We start from the raw sequence: 26,466 nt of genomic DNA, 5'->3' as shown, positions 1-26,466 counted from the left end.
GGTGAGTTTCTACCAGAACAGCTGAAGACAATACAAAGGCAAAAGCAAAATTCCTCTGTTGGGTTCCTTTAATGAGATATATGCACTCTTACTTTTAACAGACACAATCCTACTTTTGATTCTCCTGTGCTGGATTCTGTGATGCACCATGTATAACAAATGCATTTCAATTGCATTTCATCCCACTTAGGCATTACAACAGCTCCGGCTATGCTCAGTTTTTTCAGAAACAGCTCATTTATTTTCAAATATCCACTAGATGGCGGTGGAATCCAAGTGATTGCAGAATACACAAATAGAAAAAACTATGTTAAATATATAAAGAAACTTTTTTAAAAAGGCAGTAGCTCTCATGAAATTTGAACTGATATGTTGTTACTTCCTTACTTGTAGTACTTGGATGACCTCTGAGTGTATAATAAGAGAAGACTGTGTAAACATTGTGATTGTTCTAATGTGGTGCATTTTCATGGGACTGACTACTATACCAACTGAGGATGTGGATGGAGGCAGGCACATTTGAATATTCCTTGCATGCGGGAGGCTGGCAGATTGCAGAGAAGGTTAGGCAGCAACTCTTAGGTCTTAGTTATGCGTTTTACATAGGCAACATTCAAAAATGCAGTCTGTGCTGCCTGCATCTTGAGGTGATACAGTCCAGGAGGACAGCTGTCACTAAAGTGACAGAAGAATGCACTGCAGTGTCACTTTGTCCCATTAGAAATGCAGAACGGAAGAGCTACATTATTTTGTAAGCTCGAGTAGTCATTCTACTTCTGGGAGAGCTCATGTGCCTTCAGTTGCTTTAGGGCTGGCAGGAAAAGCTTCTCCCACCTCTTTTTATTTATTTATTTATTGCATTTATATCCCTTGGTGGCATCCATGGTCTTTCCTTCTCTCCATTTTATTCTCACCACAACCCTGTGAGGCAGGTTAGGCAGCAACTGGCTTCATGGCTGAGTGGGGATTTGAACTCTGGCCTCTCAGGTCCTGGTCTAACACTCCACCCACTATGCCACCCTGCCTCTCTTGACACCTGGCTTCTAGCTTCAGGGTGGCTCAGCAGTTTACTTGAGCCAGAACCCAACAGATCAAGGATTTATTTGTTCTTTTTTAAAAAAAAAGAACTGAAAGGATGTTTGCAGTCAGGATTACCTGATTTTCAGATATTCTCTTATGAACCTTGAAATTAACTGATGGATGTAGGCAAGCTGCAGCACTACCTCAGCCTAACCTACCTCATAGGGTTGTTGTGGTGATTAAATAAGGAGAGGGGGACCATTCACTCCACAATGAGCTCCCTGAAGAAAAAGGTTGACTGTAAATTCCACCCATTAATATCTGCTGAGGTTTGAGTTGGGAACCTTTGGATCTGTCTGCTGCACCACTGAACTGTGTATTACAGTAACCACCCATGCAACTTGACACCCTCGGCGGGGGGGGGGGGGTCACTTCACAAAATTGGCTATCAAGCATTTAGGGGTGGTGGATCAGGAATACCTTGGGATTAGGGGTTAGAATTCTTTTTTTCAAAGCCATTACTAGATTAATCTAGTCTCGGTCGGCCAATTGGTGCCAAAGAAGGATAGAACTTTCTTTATGTATGCTACAACATCAGCAAGAATACTTATTGCAAAGTACTGGAAAACACAAGATTTAGCCACCCGGGAAGAATGGCAGATGAAGGTGATGGACTTCATGGAACTGGCGGAAATGACTGGCAGAATCCGAGACCAGGGAGAAGAGTCGGTGGAAGAAGATTGGAAGAAATTTAAAGTTTATCTACAGAAACATTGTAAAATTAAGGAATGTTAGAAGGAGGCTGGAATGAAGTTATGTGGCTTTAGCAGAAATATTATAAAGGATTAAGTAAAAATAGATTGTTAATGGATGAAAGGAGGAAAGGTAAAGTTACATTATATTAAGATAAATTATAGGATAAAAATTGGGAAAGATGGAAAGGATTTGCTGAAATAGCTAACCGAACTAGAATACAAAAAAGGGAGGTGCAAGGAGGTCAAGGAAACAAGCAAATGAAAGATAAGTTATGGGAAGGTTCGTTGTGTTTTTTAATTGTTTCTATTTTTCTGTTTTTCTGTTTTTTATTTTTTTTATTCTCTTCTTTCTTTATTGTGATCTCTTTCTCTTTTTGTAACATTTAAAACTTTAATAAATATTTTTTTTTTTAAAAAATAGATTAATCTAGTCTCCTAGAAATAGCTTTGTCAATGAGGTTTGCTTGCAGTCCTTGTTCCTCCCACATCATAACCTAGAACATTACCTAGAAGCCTAGAACATGACTTAGAAGCCTAGAACATTATGATGCTCTGAAAGCTGAGGCAATTTATCTCTATCTCTATCTATATATCTATATCTATAGATATATAAATATAAATATAAATATAAAACTTTGGTATGTTTTAAGGTATGGTTGTGATTTTACCTTTTTGTAAAATGCTTTGAGGGTTTTTTTCTTTTTCTTTTTTATAATCAAACAGGAAATAAAATTAATAAATAAATAGGGTTTCCCCGTTCCTTACCCAAATGAAGTCAGGCACAATGAAGAGCTCACCTGGTGCTATTTTCTTTGGTCTCTTCCTCTTTTCTCACCTGTGGGGCAGGGCTGCATTTCCGTGGCAGAGCATCTGCTTGACCTGCAGAAGGCCACAGGTTCAATCTCTGGCATTTCCAGGTAGGGCTGTGAGAGAACCGTGACTGACTGGAATCCTGCTGCTCTTCAGTGTGGACAATACCAAGCTGAAAGGATTGACTAGACCAATGGTCTCTGACTCAGAATAAGGCCCCCTCCCATGTTGCCTGTGGCTCCTGCTCTGGATGAGAACTTCAAAAACTTATCCAGATCACAGCTCTGTAAGCTCTTTGTTCCCTGGTCACCATTTCCCACCTGCAAGCAGCCGTTTCCGCTCTAACTTCTGGCTTTTCCGAGACTGCTGAGCTCTCGTCAGCAAACTTTTTGCTCTGCTAGGCACCGAGTCAGCTCATATTGAGTGAGCAGTCAATAAGAGGCCTTTCCTTTCATGATATTAACTGATGAGTTGGGTCTGCCAGGCTTAAAGGCTAGTTCATCAAAGCGAGACCAAAAAAATAAAATTAAAAAGCGTCCGCATTTAGTTATTCTGCACATGCTGGTTGCCCACACAACTAGGAAATGTAGAATAATGTATTTGATGCAGGAAACAGCCAAAGAGCCTTATAACTCCCCAATCAGACTTTAAAGAGATCTAAACAGCCTGCTACTTGGTATAGTAAAATAAATTATAACAACAAAGCTTTAATGGAAATGATTAATCTCTGTAACATTCTTCAAGAAACATAGCATTTTTTTCAAAGGGCTTCTCTTCTTTTGCTGTCTAAATGTTCAGCACACCATTTAATTATTAAACATCAATGGCAAGGAAAAAATATATTAATTATGCATTTGCTAGACCACAAAAGCTATTTTAACTGGCTACAAAATGATTTAGTATGCATAAAAGTTAACATTTAATAATACCACCAAGAACATTTGTTTTAAACATTTCCATGTCCTGTTCTGGTCTAATTAATATTTAACTGTTCAAGAGATTAGTTATGCTCTTTCAGTTTCTTACTGTTTTCATCTGAAGTTTTTATTTAGCAGTCCTTGGACTGGGGTTATGTAATACTTGCAAGGAGAAATTCCTTTATTTCATGGTACTGAAATGTTGTTAGGTATGGAAATGTTTGCAAAGAATCGTGGAATTTCTCCATATACTCAATCAACCAGGATGCTACAATTTCCAGTTCTTTGTTGATAGGAAAACATCATGCTTAGAACCTGTGCTGCCAGCCAATGCCTAAAGAATATGGATGTGATGGAGAGTCTCACAGATATCATAGGCATCCTCCCAATGGAATGAGAACAGGAGCGGACCATGATGGTAAAAGAACCAGTAGAAGCCCATTACCTTTGGCCAATGGACATCTACAGACACTGGTTGAATTCAGTGTCCCATCTATGAAAAAAGGGGTCCTTCCATTTGTGGAAGGGAATGCGACTCAATAGAGGCTGCTTCTGGAGGAAGATGGGAGAACATAGGCGCTGGCTCCAGGGGACCGAAGCCCTGTGGGTTTAGGACCAGGAAATGGTCTCATGCAACTTCCAACAGGCCGTCTGCGTTTTGTTGGAAAAGGATGAAATTTCCTTCTTTCATGTCCCTCTGGGTTCACTTTTATTTCTGTAGGCCGCTATCAAGTTCAGTGAACTCAGATCCCATTTCTTGTGTTGACACCGTTTTCTCTGCAGACAGCCAAGCTGAACTTCGTGAGATCCTGAAACGGTTTTCAATAAATGTGTAAAGGCGAGAAATGAGTGTCTCTTAATAAAATACATGTTAACAAGTGCCTCTCGCCCGCCCAAGACACACTCATGCGAAAACCTGACAGTAGCAGTGAGCTTCTCCTTTCCCCAATGCAAAGTTTTTCTTTCCTGAAAATACATGCCACATTCCTGTAACAAAACAAATACATGTTGCACACTGTTTGTATGTCTTTCTTCCTAGACAAAGATGATCAGGCTGAAAATCCATTCTTGAAGACTAGCTGTATCCTGAGTATAATATGTTGCCTAATCCTCCTGAACACTAGGGTTCAGTCTTTGATAAGATTTCACATACAGCTGAACTTCATCTTCATCTTGCTAATCCAGAATTTAGGGCCCTGCAAACAAGGTGTTGCTCTTCCTAGAATTAACACATTTAAAAGTCTGAAACGATGGTGTTGGCGTGAGGCAAGGAGTATAAGCATTGACCTAACTGGAAGCGTGGAATGCAGTTGGATTTAATAAAGGCTCTGAGCAAAGGGACAGGACTTGATCAAGAAGAAAGCCTTGACGGCTTTGACAAGCCTTTTCTTTAGTCTCTTGAGCTAATTGTGTCAGTTGACAGGTTTGCATCAGGGTACGTTGAAATTCTGACAGGCTAATTTGAGCTTGCGGTTCCAATGAAACACACATACGGCACTCGTTATATTTAGTGACAATCAGTGTCATTTTCTGCTTAAATGCAAGCGGCTCAGTACAAATGTTCAGCTAGCTGCCTATCAGCAAATGTGAACCTAGTTTTTCAATGGAGCTGAAGCAAAAGTGTGTGTGTGTGTGTGTGTGTGTGAGAGAGAGAGAGAGAGAGAGAGAGAGAGAGAGAGAGAGAGAGAGAAGGTTTGTAAAAGGAGACTGGGAAAAGAAATGAATATTAAGCTGCTCTGATTCTTCATAGAAAATTATTCCTTTATTTCAGCTATTTCTAAGGCATCTTTCAAGACTATAGCATTTCCCAAGGCAGCTTATATTTATAACAAATATGCAACAGGTTAACAGTTTCCTTTGGGTTGAACTACTGAAATCCTGAAAAGAAAGTGTAAAGAATAAGGAATAGAAATAAAATATGAAAGTGATGCAGTCAGGACTTAGTAAACCTAAGGATAAAGTTTAAAGGTAGCAACATTAAAATGCTTTCCAAAATAACTTTAAAAAATACAATAATGAAGATTGTGAAAATATCCTCTGCATTGGTCTACCTTTGGGGACAACTCAGAAACTGAAGCTAGTTTGGAATGTTATCTACTGAGTGGCATGTAGTCAGAGACATATTACACCTGTATTGGCTGCCTGACAATTTCCTTCTGAGTCCATTTTGAAGTATTGATATTGGCTTATAAGGCCCTCAATACTTGGTGGAGTCTCTTTTTCCTGGTATGTGCCAGTTCAGCTACTAAGATTATTACATTACCCCAGCATTGGAATGATGATCCGAGCTAGAGTTTTCTTGGTTGTGGAACTCCTGGCCTCTGGAGGAACATCAACCATCTTCAGTTTTTTTAGTTTCTCATTTTGCCCAAAACATCTCTTTGTGTCTGCATCAAGTCCTCTTGACACTATAGTTCTAATCTGGATTCTTGGACCTTCTGATTTGTCAAGCAGTCTATTTAATGGGTACTCTTGCTGCAGTTTTTAGTTTAAGGGATGGTTTGGGGAGCCTGAAAGCAACTTTAGATGTAGAGGAGGTTTTACTTTTTTTAAAAGAATATTTATGCTGCTTTAAAATGGTGCTCATGTTACAGACCAATCCAGCAGCTCCTGCAGGCCAATATTAATATGACACATCCTGCTCATGACTATCATGTCCTGTGTGTATTAATGTTTTTGCTGGAGATGTAGGGCAACACATATGAATTTTACCTTTGTAGGTTAGTTTCTACACACCTACCCACACCCCTGTCTTTCCTCCATCCAGACAAACAAGAGCTATTATCAGTTTTTAAAGACACCTTCCAGTCATGCAAAAACAGGGATACCAAGTAGGGCAGTGAGAGGTGTGGCTTAGAGAGAGGAGGTGTAACCTGGTAAGAGTTCATAGTAAATCTCATTACTACAATGCGCCTGGAAATTGATGTTTTAAAAGATTGCCTTTGCTTCGGAGTTTGTCCTGGGAATAGGAGATGATGGGATTAAAATGCTCCCCAAGGGTACATAGAAAACCATCTTTTCCAAGTAAAGCTGCCCTTTATATATTTAGTATTTAGCTTCAGTCATTCAGTTTTAAAGCTTGGTTCTCCACTTAGTTAAGTCAGTTTTATGCCTGATTAGTCCCTAGCTCCAGATTTATGCTAGAACAAAACTGGTGAAAGTGTGTGGAGAATCATGGCTTTGTTTCCTTAGGTTTGCTGCCGTTTTCTTGTACACATCCGAAAACATAGGAACCCATTTTAAGGGGGGGGGGGCAGATCCACCCATCCATCAATTTATTTAGGCTGCCTTTCCACAGTTTAGACCATGTTCAAGGCAGCTTGCAACATGAAAAAAAAACCAAAAACTTCACTACAATGGAACAAAAGTAGGCATAAACAATAAAACATAAAAAATACACAACCAAATGAAACAAATTCCGCATAAATCACACAAAATCTAAAATAAAGATAGAAAAACCAACAGTAACAATGGCCCCAACAAACCCCCACAAAAAAACAACCTAGCCCAAGCATCTGTTCAGCAGCCTCAGCTCCAGGTCAGGTGGAAAAGGCCTGTAAGGCAGGGTGCAGGTGTACTAGGACTCACAAAACCAAGATGGCAACTTTGAGATTGCCTCAAAGGAGGACGAACCTGGTTCTGCACTTTTGATAGTGTGTAGAAGAGGGAACTGCAGTGAGCACAGCTAAGCTCGTTGTGGCTGTACCTGCCCTTGAAAGAGATGAGCAAAAGTGTGCCTGCGGTCTTTTTAAAGCTCATCTCATGAAATCTGGCCTGTAGCATACCAATCTGGATTAATAATACCTCATTTCTGTATAATTGATTCTTTACAAACATACCCAACTGCCTAAATAATTAATTGTGTTGCACACTCTGGTGATGGTGATGATTTTGGCAGGCTGCTTTGACTTTATTTTAGACAAAAAAGTGAGATAACTATCCTGGCAAGTTTAGCAGGAAACTTTGCACACCCCCCACTCGCCACCCCATTCAGAAAGCGTCAATGTAATTTATGCCAATCAGCATGTACTTTGATAAGTCTCCTGAATGGTCTGCAGCTGTTGGAGCAAACTCTTCCCCCTCCTCCGCATCCTTTTCAGGTTCTTCCAGATGCTGCCTTCATCTCTGGAGTGACAGAGCACTTCTCAAGTAGACGAGGAGGCAGCTCAGCCAATGATGATTACCAGGCTGTGTGGGTGAGTGGCAGAGAGGAGCACCCCCATCGCACTCATCACAGGAAAGAAGCAAACAAAAGGGTTTGATTAGGACCGGAGGGGGAGAGAGGATGCTTCTCTGCCAGCGATAAGACATTTCGCTAGGGTGGTAGGGATTTTCATGCCGCTTACTCAGGAAGCTTCAACAGAACTACTCAGAAGTAAGTGGTTTGAAGACGGATTAGATTCCTGCTAATGTTGCAATTGATGGATGCATTTAATTTTTTTTTTTTTTTAAGAGTGGGTAAATTTATCAGGGGGATGCGGGTGGTGCTGTGGTCTAAACCACAGAACCTAGGGCTTGCCAATCAGAAGGTTGGTAGTTTGAATCGCCGCAATGGGGCGAGCTCCTGTTGATCAGTCCCTGCTCCTGCCAACCTAGCAGTTTGTTTGTTTTTTTTTTTTGAATAATATTTATTAAAGTTTTCCAATTAATTACAAATTAATAAAACATCCAATTTCAAATCTTTTTCCAATTACATCCTTTCAGGACTTCCCCTTCCCTCCCCCCCTTGTATTCCAAATCTCTCAAATGATCTCAACAAGTTCTTCTCCTCAATTCAGACTTGTTATCCTTAACCCAAATTTTTTTTTTTTAAAAAAAACATTATTTTCCATTCCCCTAAAATCGGCTTATTCCCACCACGAGTTCCCCACTTTAGAATACCATGTAGATGTATATAGCCTAAATAAAACATAGTTTACGCCCTTTGGATTCCACATTTCCCACACCCCCTTTTCCCGGTTGCGTTCCCAATGTTCCTCAATGTCCGATATTTCCACATCTCTCTAAGTCATAGTCCTTTGCCAGTCCTCTTTAATTTCGAATGTCCAATCATGGAAGGATTCTGTCTCAAAGAAAGGCCCATTTTTTCCATCCAGATTTTTATATCCAGGAGTGAAAAACTCCAAATTATAATCCTTAAGCTTGTCAAATCTGGATGTCCCAAACGTCCCCACTTTTGACTTGGTCCAATTCTTGTTATTTTGTTGTTCTTATTGATCACACTCCTCTTTCTATTTCTTTCTGTCCCTGTTTTCCTGCACAAATGTCCTAATTCCAAAAGTTAGTTCCTTTACAGAGGCTTGTTATTCAGAAACAAAACATTACGTCAAGTTCCTTTCATTCCACAACAGATGATTCCATTGTCTTCTTCGGTGTAGTGGCCTCTGTAGTCATAATAATGTTCCATTTCTGCAGTTTCCCAGGAGATAAACAGTTCTGTTCCAATTTCCAGCTAAAACCACTTGTAATATCCCTCGGCTCCTCTAGGTGGATTGTAAAAACTGAGTTCTCTTCCAGATCGCGTCCATTAGCCCTAGTAACTTTATAATCCTTATTTAAAACAATTTGTATCCAATTTATAACAAATATAACCAGCAAAGTCCTTGTAACATAGTCTCTATCTTATTTTCCGCTTTGACAGCTCTTTGACAGCTGTCAAAACTTGCCTTTCTCCTCTCCAAACTCCGTCATCGATCGCTCCCGGGGTTCCAGGGGGGGTTGTTTTTAAGTCCGAATTCTACTTTCCTCCTCCAGCTCAATCTCATATTCTTCACTCGTGAGGTTAAAAACTTACCAAAATGATGTTACTCCGATCTTAGTTATCAGATCCTTTGCTTTGACCCTTCTACAATGGAGGGGGTGGCTGACTTCCTTTTTTGCGCCTCCCCCGCTCGCTCCGAAATTTTTAAAATTTTTGTCCCTCTTTTTAGTCCAAGTTCCAATTACTTACGGGTTGTTCTTTTAGGTCCGAATTTTCAAAGGAAAAAGCCAGCGCTCTCCGCCGAATGGCATGCGGCTTCGCACGGCAGGGATAGCGGAGGACTCAAAACACCACGCTTCTCCCCGGCACCCGATCCGTAGCCTTTAAAAAGGCTCCTTCACGAGTCGGGAGGGCGCTAACGGTGTCAGCCGAGTCTCCATGTCCACGGCCCCCGTGGCCGTGGTTTTTAAGGGTCCCCGCATCGCCGGTGTGGTAGGACCCAGCCCCTGCTGTGCAGGCTCCCTCCGGAGCTCGGAGGGAGTCCGCCATTCGGCGATGGCGCCGACCCGGAAGTCCCCCAACCTAGCAGTTTGAAAGCACACCAAAAGTGCAAGTAGATAAATAGGTACCGCTCTGGAGGGAAGATAAACGGCATTTCCATTCACTGCTCTGTTTTCACCAGAAGTGGCTTAGTCATGCTGGCCTCATGACCCGGAAGCTGTCTGCCAGCTCCCTTGGCCAATAAAGCAAGATGAGCGCCGCAACCTCAGAGTGGTCCACAACTGGACTTAACAGTCAGGGGTCCCTTTACCTTTTTAGATTTATCAGGAGAAGGGAATGAGATAGCTACATACATATCTAGACTCCTAAAGCCAGGCTGGGGAACCTTTGGGACATCAGATGCTTCTGGGCTCCACCAGAGCCAGAATGATGAAAAGGCAAAAAGAGTTTGGCATGTCACTTCTAGGCCAAACCCACATAGATCAGCACATACCATGGTGCCTCTAATACCTCATGAATTCCACCCTACAAGGAATTTTGTTTGTCCTTAGTGTAACAGTGGTGAACTTGTGCTCATCTGGATGATGCTAGACTCCAGCTCCCATCAGCCCTGCCCAGCATGGCCTCTATTTTTTTTAAAAAATAATATTGATTAAAATTTCAATAAGAAAAAGGTTACAAAAATAATAAAAACAAAAAACAAAAAATACAAATTACAGAAAAAATAAAAACAGTTAAAAATAAGTCCCTCTTTCTATATCTTACAATTCATTTACTTATTTTCATGACTTCCTCACACCTCCCTTTTTTGTATTCCAGTTCAGATAGTTAATTCAGCAAATCCTTACCCTCTTTGTTTTATCTTAGTTCTGCCCAGCATGGCCTCTAGTCACATCAGAAGGAATACTCACTAAGTAGCTGATGTCCTATAAGCTCTCCACAGACAGATCAGGATGAATGTTGAACAACCAGGCTGTCTGGAAGAGACTTGGTTGTGGTGGGAGTAAGGATGGTGCTGATTCCCTCAAAAATCGAGCTTGCACTTGAGCTGAGCCATATCGCCACCTCACAATCATTGTGAGTCAATCAGGTATCCTGAGTGTTAGCGATATTTAGCAGAACAAACGTCATGGAAAAAACAACACATCAAAAGGCAACTTATCAAACGCAACCCATTTCAGTGTCTGGTCTGTCATGCTGCTGAAATGTGTATCCCCTTGAATTCTGCTTAACTGGGGTCACTGGCAGAGGAACAGGAGTGCGGAGGGAGTGGACCACCCCTGGCACCATTGTTCCGGTAGCGGCCCCCCCGACACGCGTCACACAGACCCCCGCGCGCCGGGCACCATGCCCTTGCAGGTGGTGTACCATGCCCCCGGGATGTGTGTCATGCCCCCAGGGGGTGCCAGCCACATCCCCGCCTGCTCTCCGCCCCCGGTAGTGGAGCATGCACCTTCGCCACTGACTGGGGTGATGGCAGGAGCCATTAACATTCATTGTTATGCTCCTATTCCTGTGGCCTAACATGATTATGTGGGGGGTGGGGTGGGGTGGGGAAGGTAGTAATGCTGGATGGGATGGGCTTTGATGGAGTGGGTAGTAGTTGTAGTAGTAATAATAATTTATTATTGATACACCGCCCATCTGGCTGGGTCTCCCCAGCCACTCTGGGCAGCTTCCAACAAAATATTAAAATACAATAGTCTACCAAACATTAAAAGCTTCCCTAAACAGGGCTGCCTTCAGATGTCTTCTAAAAGTCTGGTAGTTGTTCTCTTTGACATCTGGTGGGAGGGTGTTCCACAGGGCGGGTGCCACTACCGAGAAGGCCCTCTGCCTGGTTCCCTGTAACTTGTCTTCTCGCAGTGAGGGAACCACCAGAAGGCCCTCAGCACTGGACCTCAGTGTCCAGGCAGAATGATGGGGGTAGAGACACTCCTTCAGGTATACTGAACCGAGGCCGTTGAGTACTAGAGTTAATCCTACCATCTGCAAAATCAAGTTTGCTTAAGTCTGTGGGCTGGTGAAGAAAAACTATCCAGGCCAGCCCGGAGAAGGTCGATGGAAAGAAAAATAAAGAGAACACAGTGCTACCATGATTAAACCGCAGACATGAGAAAGTGTACAAACTTCAGGCATGATGTGACACTTATTAGTGCCATCCCTCCCACCATACAAAAACAGGCCCAACAACACAGTTCAGGATCAATGAATGAATAAACTTCAATAATAGCCAAATAGTGGTGATTTTTTTTTTAAAAAAAGAACAACAACTAGCTCACCGTTCCATCCACTTTCTTTGGGGTTCCGCTTCTTCAAAGAACTCACAAGTCATTGCCAACTTCTTTTGTTGACAAAATAAGTATATGCAGCTTGATTTAGAAGGGTTGGGACAGTCCGAAGCACAACCTGCTTTGTCGGCACTGCAAGAAGGTGAGAGCAAAAACACCCTCAGACATGCAAATTACAATACCCCTGGGGGTGATCAAATGGATACTTGGTGAAGGTCAACAATGATTAGCAGTAGCAGAACTGCAAATAGCCAAATCCATTGCGTGAGGAGTTCTCACAACACAATCTGGAGGAATGAAGTCAATTACTTCCTTTTTTCAGAATGTGGGAGCTGGTCAAGCTGACGTGTAAGGACACTGCGAGAACTCCCCCCCCCCCCGTCTTGAACAGGTACATGATTGCAAACCCTAGGTAGGAGGTACAGTGACTGTCTCCTCTCGGTATCATGGGACATTTAAAGATATGCAGATAGTCTCCAAACTACAACCTGAGAAGATTATGCCCTGCCATAACAGCATATTCAGGCCTGTTCTGCCTTTCTTGTGGATCAGCTAGGCTGTACAGAATGAACACTTCCCAGGTAGTTTCAAAGGTTAATTCAGTAAGAGGTCCCTGGCACAGCCTGGCTCACTGCCTCATCCTTTGTGCATGTGTGTCTTCCTAGATAGGGATATAATGACTCTCAAACAATCTTTCTTTTCCTGGTGGATTTTTGGTGGCTGCCTTTCTATTTCTTTCGCAGCTAAGAAGGACTGTTAACATGTAGGTTAAAGGCAAACGTCTTCTGTCAGTCAGCTGTAAATGAAGAAAAACGGATCTGGGAGATGGTGGCTGTAAACAGTGGAGACAAATGAAATTAGAAATTGAGCTATAAGGTATTATACAGAGTACTTCCTCCTACCATGAGACAGGTTGCGGGATCTTCTCAGAGTCACCTAGTAATTCATTGGGAACCAATCCTACACCCATGCATATAGTCCCATTCTGGGTCCTGTTTCTTGGTCACACTAGAGTGTGACAGAACCTTGGGGAGCACCTGACACCAAGATCTCAAATGCATACTGCTTTAGCCTTTTTTAAAATATTCTATTCTATTCTGTTCTGTTATTCAACATTAAAATGGACTCCCTCCGAAGGTGGTGGACTCTCTATCCTTGGAGGTTTTCAAGGAGAGGGTGGATGGGCATCTGTCAGGAATGCTTTAGCTGAGATTCCGCAATGCAGGGGGTTAGACTAGATGACCCTCGGGACCCTTTCTACAATTCTATGATTCTACATCACATTATACTATTTATTTTAAAAGATAAAATAGAGCCGCTTTTATTTTTTTCTAAATAAAATAATCCCCTCATTATGAAGGCTTACTGCCTTATATAAATTTAATGAATGTACCCATTTTTATCATGAAAAAAACGTGCTTAGGGTCACCTTGACACTGAAACAGGCATATCTGATCACCACTGCACTGAGCAATGCTTAGATAGTACTCACTAACCAGGCAGGCTGCGTTTTGTACATGGTTGATTTGGGCTTACTTCCTGCGGCATCCCAATCATTTGGAATATCCCTGCCAACGCTGCTGTTCCTTGGCAGTGGCTTGCAGTGATATGGAGGTGATCCACTCAACTGAGATGCTTCACACAGCCATCCCTGTGCAAAATGATACTTCCCACTAGGTGGAGTACTGCCATGCCAAAGCATTTGTGAGCGAGGACCACTACATGGGGTAAAATAATATGCCAAGATTGGCAATGGCCTGGATCCCCTTGTTTCGTATGAATTTTTGAACACTCCGTTGTAATACAGACCACTACTGAGCTCTGTGCCAGTGTGGCCCACAAATCAATTGTACACTTCAAGGAAACAATTTCCCCCTTCTCTCCCTCTCTTTTTAAAAGACCTACATTGCATATCCTCTGGCTCCATCATAGTGGAAGTGTTAAGGCTGATAGACTGCAGCCATGAGGAATCCTTCCAGCACAGAGCAACACATGCTGAGGATCGACACCAATTCATCTCTATGTCCCAGACACAAACTAAAGCCCCTCTAGAGGGTGGCATGTGACTGGTAAACACGAATAGCATGCAAATAGGCAACAGTAGTAGGAAAATAGCCTGGAAGTAACTCTTGGAATGTTAGGAAAGATCTCCAGAGTTTGGCCTTGGAAGATGCTCCTCTCATAATAATGCCACTGGGAGAGCTTTGCAAGAGAGAGGAGGTAAACTTGCAACACTATAACCATTTACAGGGGTGTCTTTCTTGCACTCCAGTGACATGCGCTTCAAATGGGTTGTGTGATACGCAGGAGGAGTTCGATTAAGGCCACCAATGCCACACAATTTAAGAAAAACATAAGCCCCAGAAGATGGTAATGTTTAATGACACCTCCTTTGAGCTAGATTTCGGCATGTGGTCCAGGGCAAACCTATGAGCCATCTAGCCTCCCATGACCTTGGCCTCATCTTCCCGGCAACTGTGTCTTGGGGCAGATGCCCATGTCATCTTGAAACATTGTTAGATTTTCTCATCACCTGAGAAATAACCACTCTGCTCATTTTTTAATGTTTTTCTTGACAAGCCTCTAAGACGTTGTTCATCCTTCATGATATCCCCATTCTCCTCCTTCTCACACTTCACTGACTCTTTTCTCCTTGCTGCCATCAGAAAACCTCGACGAATCCTTATGTAAGCAGCACAATATGGTACAAAACTATCGCTTCAGAAGCAGCAGCAAAGGAGAGTCTGGTTGGAGTTTCGGCTCCCAAATTAAACACCATTTCCATGGTATGGATTTCAGCCCCAGCGATGATTTTACAAAGCAGAATGCCCCTTTGCACGATTTTTTTTTTTTAAGCTTCAGATAAATGCGCTGCTTTCAGATCAACAGCCAATCGATATCACATTCTTTTGTTACTGTTGCCTGCAAGGAAGATGTTAAGGGTTGTGCTTGCTTACGGCTGTGACCCCCCAAGATCCTTTATCAGGATAACTAGCTTGTGTTTGCCGCAATCCATCTTGATTTCTCCCATGTAGTGCCCATTCCTGAAAAATGAAGTGTCTGTATGAGTTAGGTTTTCAGGGTGGCAGGAGCCGAAATGAAATTGTTTGCTGCTCATTTTATTTCGAGAAAAGCTGTGCTCTGAATCTTAGGATCAAGGATGAACTCTGTTTGGAGAGGCTGCCTATTGTGCTTAAAACTAGCAGACGCAGAGGCCACATCTGTGTACAGAGCTGCATGTCAGGGGTGGGAAATCTCAGGCCCAGGCGCTGCATGCCATCCCACGCCTCTGTATCTGGCCCTCAGGACTCTCCCAAGGTCACACACCCAGTGTCATAGTGTGTGGAGGGTCACAGGGGTGGTTGCCCCAGGCGCAAAATGGTTAGGGGTGCAAAATTTCAACACCCGGTGTGGCCTCAGTACAGCTGCAGACTTACTTGTGTCACTGGGCTCCATTGGAAACATGTGAGCCAAGAAGTGACCTTTCCAGATAATAGAGCAACTCTTCTTTTCTTATCCCTGCGGCTGCAATCTCCTGGGTGAGGCGGATGCTGTTAGGCAGTTGAATGCACATGTGTACTCTGTCCATTTCTCTCCCTCCCACCCCTCCACGTGGCCCCAGGTGCTGGAAACCCATGCTACACCACTGAACACTCCCTCCCGAACCATGCCACTTAGTGGCCCTGGTTTGCAGTTTGCACCCTCCTTGAGTGCTAAATATGTCCACAAACTCTGATCATGCTTCTTGCTTGTCTAGATGGAGGATAGAGAGGGATGTGTGTGTCTGTGTGTATGATAGAGCCTACTGTGTGAAGGTAAAATTCAAATGTGTAGTGTCCCCTCTCCTACATTTGCTTCTGATCTTGCCCACCACTAGCCTGTGGTCCCTGGAAGGTTGCTTTAGAAATATGTGTGGCCCTTTGGCTGAAAAAGGTTTCCCATCCCTGCTGTATGTTATGAAAACTAAGACAGTAGGCAGATCTGCCTTAGACCAAGCTTGGGCTCTCAGTACATAGCCACATTCCTTGTCAAATAGTGTTGCATCAGTGGCTAGAAGACAGCTCCAAGCAGGATGCTACAGTTAATGATTCTCCTCCCTCCACTTTTCTGCATCCGTGCCTAATTTAGTGAAATTTTGATCCAAATTAACTGGTATTGTGTTGAAGTATGTTTCCTAAATCCCAAGACACATTGAGCCAGATGAAATGAATGTTTATTCCCCAACATATCATTTCTTAACATGAGGTTGAGCTACAAAGTGGTAGCTAATATTACTATTCTTTTCGCAAAAATGACACAAGGTTGCTTAAGAAAAAAAACTGCTGTTTGCTCAGTTCGGAGGTTTCCAGCACACACTAAAGCACGCTGTGTTTTTTAAAAATGTAATATGCCATAAGATCATGAATACAAAGGTTTTCACTTTCCTTTGGCTCTTTATCGAAACACAAAACCTTGAGATATGCTCATACACCAGCACAGCATAACTTTGTCAATAGTGCAAGAGTTCATCTGAATAACTTGCTTATTCATCATCCATCATCCTGATTTGCTTACACAAAGCTTACAGGGAGGTTAGACTACATCTGATCTTTATTGAGCATTTGTTCTGATTTGTTCACAGTATTGTTTACAGTATTAATCCTGCACTCATCCTGATTTGCTTGCAGGGTGTCTACAAGTCTTCCTCTTCATAATTTGCTTAACTATCCCACACTTTTTGATGCATTTCCCCAACACTTTGCAAACGGCAAAAAGTTTATTGTGCTTGGACTGGGGTGAGGAACCTCCAGCTAGCAGGCTAATCTTGGCCCACCAGGAAGCTCCAGTATGGTCCACAGGGCCATTCCCCTCAAACTATACCAACCTGCTATAGTTACTCCTGAAGTTAGTTGGCTGAGTATGCCTGTTCTTAGTAGGGAACTGCAGGAAACAAATACTACCAAAGCAGCAGGATTTAACCCTCTGCTTTGCAGCTGATGCTCATTTCAGTAGGATTCCATTCAAAACCCATGGGGACTCTCTAAGGGGAAGGAAATCTTCATTTAATCAGCACATTGAAAATGACATTATTGTTACATCTGGTGATGGGCCTGTGAGGCCACTCCTGATTAGAATCTGTCTCGCAAAGCTGATAGGTTCCCCACCCCTGTGCTGAGGCAACACGGCATTTTAAATCACTTTAAAACTGAGCAAGCCTGAAGTCCTCATATGTGTTTTAATCCCTTCTGCAAAATGCTGGCAACCTGGAGGCATCCTGAATATGGCAGAAGAACCCACCCTTTCCTTCTAGTGTAGGGGCCAGATGGAGAGGGAAAGGAATAAAGTTTCCATACTGAGCCCTCTTATGCTGGTTTATTGAGCAGTGCCTCGGCCAAAATAAGGCATCTTCTGTACAAGTTCAATTCGCATGGTCTCTTAGGGCGCCAGTAGCCATTAAGACCATCCATGGTCTTCTGTGAATGACAGATATCAACTACCAGCTGGTTCACAAATCTGTAAACCCTTTTGTTTATGGCTCCCTGCGGTCTTTTCGCTTCAGATAATTCATTACTCGTCTGCCATGGAGCTGCTCATAAGCTGCAAAACACCCTACTCAGAGAAGCTTGAGACTGCACGATGGATTTTACACAATGTATCATGTCAATCAGTTATATGGAGATGTTAATAAGCGGATCTTGCAGACAAAGTATCTTGTCATTCCATAGCTTGGAGATTTGCATAAGTCGAGCTTTTGATGTGATGCTTCGGAGTGGCTTTACAGAAGCTATTTTACTGTGCCGTGTTAATCTCCTTGAAGACCTTTGTGGCGAATGATTCTGTGTATGGCCCAACGGAGATCAGTGAGTGCAATATAGTTTTTCTGCTTGCAAAAAAGGCAGTTGTTCACTGGAAGGACAGATCCTGAAGCTGAGGCTCCAATACTTTGGCCACCTCATGAGAAGAGAAGATTCCCTGGAAAAGACCCTGCTGCTGGGAAAGATGGAGGGCACAAGGAGAAGGGGATGACAGAGGACGAGATGGTTGGACAGTGTTCTCGAAGCTACCAGCATGAGTTTGACCAAACTGCGGGAGGCAGTGGAAGACAGGAGTGCCTGCTGTGCTCTGGTCCATGGGGTCACGAAGAGTCGGACATGACTAAACGACTAAATAACAACAACAACCAGCCTTCATCTATAGTTTCTTTCCATTTAAGTTGACCAGAAACATCATACAAAATCCAGCAAATGTGCAGCTGATGAAGATGCACATTGCAAAGCTTTTCTAGTCTCCATTGAACCTAATGACATGATGAAGGACATCCATATTCAGTGACTCCAGTCACACACACCAAAGGACAGAGAAAAACTATTGCTGTGGTGCCAATATGTTATTAGTTGATACTGCCTTGGAGTTAGGAATATTGTGCTCAAGATCATTCTTAGGCCATTATTTCTAAAAAGGTCACAACAAATTATTCTTGGATGTTTACAGCAATACTAAACATTCCTATTCCCACTAGTGATATTTTTCAGCTACCAAGGAGGTCACATTTTATCACCCCACTAGTTTTGGAATCCCCTTTTCAAACATATAAAACATCACTCCTTATTTTCCAGTTATTTTTCAGGTTGCACAGGAGTTATTTCCACTTAATTGAGGTACAGATTGTTTCTCAAAATCTAACCAAAATGGGTCAGAATAACTCCCATACAAATTTAGAGATATTTTCTTGTCTCCTGAAGAATTGTAAATGGAATTTCTGTCAAGTGACAGAAAATATGGGCTGCATTTCTGTAGTTATTTTCTCGGGCTGAAGTTAATATCTAGTAAGAGATGTGAGGAAAGTTAAATATGATCAGTGCAGGTTTTGTTAGAGATAGGGTGAAACTTTATTTTGGATCAACATTTCAGATTTAGACTTAGATTCTACCCCTTTTGAGAATTTCATTTTGATATAAGCAGAGTATACAACCAGCAGTTCAAGCCAGCTTCCACTATGCCAAGTTTGTTTGGGGTAGGATTGTTTTGTGGGTTTTCTTTGACAAACAAGACCTGCAGCACAGACTACTTGGTGCACATGTACTTCCAGTTGTTGGCTTTATCTGATGGTCCTCCTCAATCACATGCCAATTTTAATCATAGAATCACAATTCCTTCAGCAGCCAGTACTGAGAAACCGAAACAAGTGGGAAGAGTCCTGTTGTGATCACATTCTGCTCATGAATTTACCATAGAAATCTGGTTGGCCACTGTGAAAACAAAATTCTGGGCCAGATAGACATTTAGTCTCAGCTCGCAGGGCTCTTCCTATGTTTATGTCTTTGGTAGCTGACCTTACAGTTAATTCTGAAGCCTGCTTTAATTCAAAATGCATACAGAGTGCAGCATCTGCATGCCTGTGATTTGTAGCCCTGAAGTAAAAAATGCTGGCCTCAGAACACATGCATGGGTTTTTCATCCAACAGTATTTTATTTAAATCAGGCTTCAATCAATGTAGTTTTATTTCTGAAACAATTCTGATCCAATTGCACAGTTATACGATGCCAGATTTAAAATAAGGCAAATTAGAATGATTTGATTAGTGGAGACTTTCAAAGATTTGCCTCCCTTCAAGAAGCTAAACCCATTATAGAAGTTTGGCCATTTCATTCTCTGCATGTCCTTGTTTTCTGCCTTCAATCATGTTATATCAGAATCTTTTTAATTGGATTAAGCTGACAGCTTATTATCCAAATTAAGTGGACATCAGCCATCTCAACTAAATAGCTCTGTTGATTAATAAAGGGCCATTTAAAAGAAAGCCAACTTGGGAAAAAAATATCAAAATGACAAAATACTAAGTAAAATTGATAGTCACTCTACTTCAGTTTATTCTTGATGTTTTGAGAGAAAAAATCAGAGCTGGGCAGAAACTCGCTAATTAAAATGGTCCCAATTAAATGGTTAGGAATATCTAGCAGATGCCAACTTTGTTAAAGTAATTCACATTGCTTTCAGCCTATTTGAAAGACAAAACAAATAAATAGTTATTACAAAGTAATCAAGTCAGATTTGGAACATTGTGGCTCTGCTGTACCACAGTGTGTGCGCGCGTGCATGTGCATATAATCAGAGGCGGAGCTAGCTGCTCTGGCACCCAGACATCCTGTGCACCTGGGGGTGAGGCCATGGGGGCAGGGCGAGCATCCCAGGGGGCAAGACACCTATGGGGGTGGAGCGAGCTGCCCCTGATGGGCTGTTTCCTGGGGGCGGGGAGCCATGCTGTTTTGCCAGCAGCCTTCTTCCCTTCCCTCTTCCTTTTGACAGCTTTGGGGAGGCTCCCCCCCAGGAAGCAGCCCGGGAGTGGGGGGCAATGGTGTGCCGCCCACCCACGACTCCCAAGCCTCCCCCAAGCTGTCAAAACAAAGGGGGAAGGGGGGAAGGCCGTTGGCAAGGCGGCGCAGCTCCGCCCCTTCCCCTGAAGGCTTGGGAGTTGCGGGCAGGCGGCGCGCCAAATGTCGCCCCCCTCAATGATGACACCCACAGTGGGCCACCCTCACCACCTCCCTTCCTCCTCCCCCTGCATATAATCCCAGGGGCTATAGGATGTTTTGGGTGGAGAGGGAAGTTACATAATATAATTTGGCAAATCAATGAATTTGAGAAATCCTCTTTGAAAGTCGTTCAAGATGGTGGCCAACTTATCATTGCCACTCAGCTGGCTATTCTTGATAAGTTTCTGTTTGGTAACAACAACAACAACAATTTTATTATTTATACCCCATCCACCTGGCTGGGTTTCCCCAGTCACTCTGGGTGGCTCCCAACAGAAAAGTAAAAACATGATAAAACATCAAATGTTAAAAACTTCCCTAAACACGACTGCCTTCAGATGCCTTCTAAAAGTCAGATAGCTGTTTATTTCCTTGACATCTGAAGAAATGGTGTTGCACAGGGCGGGCGCCACTACCGAGAAGGCCCTCGGCCTGATTCCTTGTAACTTTGCTTCTTGCAATGAAGGAACCAGAGGAAGACCCTTGGAGGAGGACCTCAGGGTCTGGACTGAGCAATGGGGGTGTAGATGCTCATTCGGGTATACTGGGCTGAGGCCAAGGTAGGTGGTCATATCTTTCTTTGGCAATCACTTGTAGCTGAGTGAGATTGTCTTCCGTGAACACGGTCTTAACAGTGAGTCCGTAAGTAACTGTGGAGGCCAATTCTGGATCCAAACGTCCTTCTACTGCGGGGACATAGGTTTCTGGATGGGAGTTGATCACAGTGAGGATTTGCCAAACGTGCCTTCTTCTTAGGACGTTTCTCCCTTTTGTCTTGGGTTTGTGCTTCTTCAAAGGCTATTCTCCAGTTGGAGTGCTTGCAGGCCAGGGTTTCCCAATTATCTGTGCTTTAAAAATTTGCCTTGAGGGTGTCTTTAAACCCCTTTTGTTGACCACCCGTATTTCGCTTTCCATTCTGAAGTTGGGAATAGAGTAGCTGCTCTGGAAGACCAAAATCAGGGATCATTTGTACACACACACACGCAAAGAGAGGGAGAGAGCAGGGCAATATAGTACAGTGTACCTTCTTAAAGTTTACTTTTTGAGAGAAAGAGAGACAGAGAGCCTAAGGGGTAGTGAGATGTGGTGATTAATTTTTGGAGGGAGGGGAGGCGTATTCAGCCAGAATCATGTTCTCTCTGCTAGGTCTGCTGAGTAGCACTGCAGAGGCCCAGGCACTACACATCCATCATTTATTTGAAATGTCGCTTCTCTGCTTAATGACGGGTTGTCTCCAGCTTTCTGTGTCCCACATTTTCCTTTTTCCCTATCTTCAGTAACTGTATAATGTTCTGCTCTTCTCTCTATTTTCCTTTTTTGCCTTTTTGTAGTATCACCCACCTAAATGATTGTAATGGAACAAGTCGTTCCTGATGCTATCTGGCAAGGATCGAAGAACAAAATATTTTGATTGCATTTTGTACCACTTCAGGGAGAAAGTGAGCCAGGATGATGCCTCTGAAGCATTACCTATTGAAGAAACAAAGGGCCCTCGTTTCTACAGCACTTATGTGTCATTCTTGATGACTAGGTGTGATTATTAGCTCACCTACAAAAATTGCTGCTGCTTCCATTTTTTTAAAAAAAGAGCTGGCATTTTAAACACACCACCTAAATACAAACAGCATGATTACAGGGCAACATGTTCTCCTGAAAATGTACCATTGAATAACTATGGAAACTGTGCATGAGCACCAATGTGCTGTTGCACACATCCCATGAATTGTACTGGTGTTTAGGCAGACGTGTCCCTTTGTCTGTTCTCTGTTTCTGTTTTCACTATAGTTAATAGACGATCAATAGATTGTCACAACTTATAGTTTGAGTAATTTAGATGGTGTCTGAAAGAAGGTTATTTACCAAAGCGCCATTCTCTTTCCCGTTATGGATTGATCTTTTGGCAAAAAAAAAAAGAGACTGCCCTGTGACATTCCTCTTTAATTAAAGAAGAATGAAACGCTCCATAGAACCTCTCTTTCATTTTTTAAAGAGGCATTGCTGAGCACATGTTAATGAGCAAATATTCTTGCCATTTCAGCAAAGGCAGAGGTGCATGTCATTACAGAGCTTAAAGGTATGGCATCTGTTATACTAATAAAACTGGATTACAAAGTACTTTCTTTACTCTCCCTCTTCCTCAACCCTGACTCCTTTGGAAGATGGCAGATTCTCCTTCCTTGGAGGCTTTTAAGCAGAGGTTGGATGGCCATCTGTCATGGATGCTTTAGCTGAGATTCCGGCATTGCCGGGTTGAACTAGATGACCCTTGGGGTCCCTTCCAACTGTACAGTTCTATGATGCATGGCTAAAATTTGAAGAAAAGAGAAATTGTCAGAAAGCAAATAAGCGCCATCAAGTCCCTCTGTGACCTGCTTAATTTCTTCTGCGTTTGCTTGATTGGTAGCAAAGCTGCACATTTGCTCTCATAATAGAAGTTAGCCTCATGCTCAGGGCCATGCCTTTCTTTACTGAAGATTCTGTGTTTGGGCAAGGCCAGTAGCACAGAGATTGAAATCTGTTTTGTACACAGAAGGTCCCAGTTTCAACTCATGGCTGCTGCAGGTAGTGCTGGAAGAGACCCCAGTCTTAAACCTCCAACAGTCAGAGTGGTCAAGGAGAAACAATCAGGGATGGCTGCTGCCTCCTCCATATCGCAGCAACCACTGCCTGAAGTGGTTGCCTAACTCTGCCTAATGGCAGAGCCGGTGCTGGAGAGTGAAATGAAATAAAGAAACAATCCCAGGACCAAGCTGTGTCGGAGGAATAAATTCAGTTCCTATAGCCAGGGGTGGATCTACTATGAAACTAATGAAGCTTAAGCTTCAGGGCCCCTAATCCCAAAAGGGCCTCACATGCAACTTTAGGCAACATTGTTTTTTTAAAAATGGGTCCAGTAGATCTGATTTGAGTCACATGACTCAAATTGATTAATTTTTTGTTGCATATATTTCAACAACCCCAATGTCTGAGAGTCAGTAGCACAGATGTTGTAAAGGTGTGGCAATCTGCCGTGGAACAACCCCATTGAAGAAGATAATTGTGGTTACCCAGAGCTTGCTGGTTGCGAAGGATCCCCCATAATAGGGCCCCCAAACTGTAGGTCCATCACTGCCTGTAGCACTCATTATCAGCTAGGTGACAATGCTTCTTATAGTGTGGGTAAGTGCTAAACATATTAAGAACAAAGATAGCTGCCTCAGGGCTTATCCACACTTTTCTTTTGTCCTGCTCTTTCCAGTCACAGATCCTCACTTAAAAGCTCTGTGTCCAAGTGGGTTTATTTTTTGCCCCCAGATTTCCCTGCAAAAACTCACTCTTTAAAGCTCAATTGGAGGAAATGACCATTCAGGTTTTCTGCTGCTTGCCATTTGCTCTGATTGAGCTTTAAAGAGTGGTTTTTTTTTTTTTTTTAAATGGGGAATGTTAAAAAAACCAAACACTCAGAAATGGGGCTTTTAAGTATAGGCCATGCCTAGAAAGAGTGGAGGAAAGGTGAGTGTGAATAAGCTCCCAAGCTATTTATGCATCTAAGCTCAGTATTGTCTACAATGAATGGCCAAAGATCTCCAGGGTTTCAGGCAGGATTTGTTCCCAGCCGTACCTGGAGATGCCCGAGATGGAAACTGTACATAAAGCATATAAAGCAGATGCCAAAACATGTAAATAAGGCAGTGATGATTCTAACAAACAAGAAAATAAAAAGGAAGAAAACTCAAACTCCTAAAATAAACAAAAACAAAGAACTTCATTCTGTTCCTAACTCTGCACCGTGTTTCTTCTTACAAACTTTATCTTATGTAGGCTTTGTACACTTAAAAAAATGCCCAACAAATTCAACATACTGCATGAAAGCAGTTGTCGATCGGAAGGTCGGCGGTTCAAATCCCCGTGATGGGGTGAACTCCTGTTGCTCGGTCCCAGCTCCTGCCAATCCCCGTGATGGGGTGAACTCCTGTTGCTCGGTCCCAGCTCCTGCCAACCTAGCAGTTTGAAAGCACGTCAGAGTGCAAGTAGATAAATAGGTACTGCTCCGGCAGGAAGGTAAACGGCATTTCCATACTCTGCTCTGGTTTTGCCAGAAGCGGCTTAGTCATGGTGGCTACATGACCCGGAAAAAACTCTCTGCGGACAAACGTTGGCTCCCTCGGCCAGTAAACTTAACTCTCAGGGGTCCTTTACCTTTACCTTTTTACTGCTCAGGATTTGGGAGCATCCAGGTCAGGAGTCCTGACTTTCTTGGGGCATTGTATTGCACCTCCAACCCTTTCCACACCACTATTTGAAAAACAATGCAGGAGTGACTTGCAGTTGTCCCATGTCACTAAAATCTAATGCTAGATGCTAAGTAATGTGACTGCTGGCCAAAGGAAATAATTGTTAGAGATGTGTCTCCTGACCTTGGACAACATGATCACATTCTTCCTGGAATGCAGATAATAAGGACATGATCTATGCAGTGTTTAGAAGGTTGAATGGTGTAACTGAATTGTCATCATGAAGATAAAGTATCTTGTTCTGGTAAATTGGAAGGGCCTTCGGTACTGGTGGGCAGTAAACTCAGACAAGCACTTTTAAAGGCTGTGAATCTTCCTTAATTTCTCTGGTTATTGCTTTGTATATTCTCAGCAGAAGAGCAGAGCTGGAGGACGAGGAGAAGGTACCGTCCATATTAATACCACCGGGGATATTTCTCACGCACACTAACACAAACAAAGCAAGTCGCTGAGAGGGGCGACTTCCAGTTGATGATTCATTCACAAACAGACCCTCCAAGACATTTACTCTGCTGCAACCCTGCATCTCAATACATCTCTCAGCCATTCATAACACTGAACGCAAAGAAGCACCTGCTTCTTAGAATATCTCTAGGAAAACAAAAGTATTAGCTTTAGTGCAATATGGAATTGGCCTGCATCATCTTTAATACACCATCTACTGTTTGCTCTGTGTTGAAAGCTTACATAAAAATAAATAAATCTTTGAAATGTGCCTTATACTTTTAACTCAGCCTTGTTTTATTCTGTGGTTCCTAAGCTATAAACTCTCTTCCATAAAGTGTGAAGAATATCAAGTGTATGAAAGAAGTTGGACATAGGAGGGTTGGATATATGAGACTGCATAATATTCTGCTCAAACGCCCATGGATCACAGGAATGTTCACTATCAGATTAAACTTTTGTTGTTGCTGTTGCAGCTTCCAGGGAAATGGGAATGATGAGATGAATGCTTGCTTCTCCAAAGCGCTGTTAAAGAAATGAAGGGTCTTACTGTCTAATTTGAACAGAATAAACCATCAATCTAACAGAAAGTAGTGGGATTTTAGGATGACCTACCCAGTTCCATTAAAGTGAATGTGGAGGTGCTCATTGCCTTTCTGAATGTCACTCTGCACATAGGTGGCACTGTGGTCTAAACCACTGAGCTTCTTGGGCTTGCTGATCGGAAGGTTGGCGGTTCAAATCCCCGTAACGGAGTGAGCTCCCACTGTTCTGTCCCAGCTTCTGCCAATCTAGCAGTTTGAAAGCACACCAGTGCAAGTAGACAAATAGGTAGTGTTGTGGCGGGAAGGTAAATGGTATTTCCATGCACTCTGGCACTCATCACGGTCCTCTGTGTGACAGAGGCAGTTTAGTCATGCTGGCCACATGACCCGGAAAGCTGCCTGTGGACAAATGCTGGCTCCCTTGGCCGAAAAAGCAAGATGAGCGCCACAGCCCATAGTCACCTTTGACTGGACTTAATGGTCCAGGGGTCCTTTACTTTTACATGTAGGCAGATGGTGCACAGAGATGGTGCACTTTGAGATGCACCTGAGGTGCTCATGATAGATTTGAAGTCACACAAAGAGCATGCTTGCTGGAATGCAGTCTAAGAAGGACAAGATCTGTGCAGTATTGAGAAGGCAGAATTGCACTGTCTAGTGTGAGGTGAAGAATCCAGTCTGTTTTACACACAGG

At 42.8% G+C, this 26,466-nt stretch overlaps 1 protein-coding gene across 5 annotated transcripts in view; it reads left to right on the top strand.

Moving 5' to 3' along the window:
* LOC309338190 (uncharacterized protein C6orf118) overlaps window positions 1-25,503 on the top strand; it is a 46,881-nt gene extending 21,378 nt beyond the window's left edge. Inside the window, exons 10-12 of one of the 5 annotated variants that reach the window (XR_014154789.1) lie at window positions 20,976-21,069; window positions 22,548-22,583; window positions 25,139-25,503. Coding sequence is in view for 1 of the 5 variants with exons in the window: in XM_081855181.1 (XP_081711307.1) it covers window positions 20,976-21,021 (46 nt within the window). In the remaining 4 variants the exon portion in view is untranslated. Of the gene's footprint in view, window positions 1-7,602; window positions 7,699-13,894; window positions 14,065-14,661; window positions 14,884-20,975; window positions 21,070-22,547; window positions 22,584-25,135 lie in introns of those variants that run through there. The other 4 variants (XR_014154790.1, XR_014154792.1, XR_014154791.1 and 1 more) reach the window with 4 other exon arrangements.
* Window positions 25,504-26,466: the final 963 nt, after the last annotated feature.

The sequence above is a fragment of the Podarcis erhardii genome (assembly GCF_964252035.2).
Source record: "Podarcis erhardii genome assembly, chromosome: 3".
In the NCBI taxonomy this organism is placed as follows: domain Eukaryota; kingdom Metazoa; phylum Chordata; class Lepidosauria; order Squamata; family Lacertidae; genus Podarcis; species Podarcis erhardii.
This window is presented reverse-complemented; position numbering and strand designations above follow the sequence as displayed.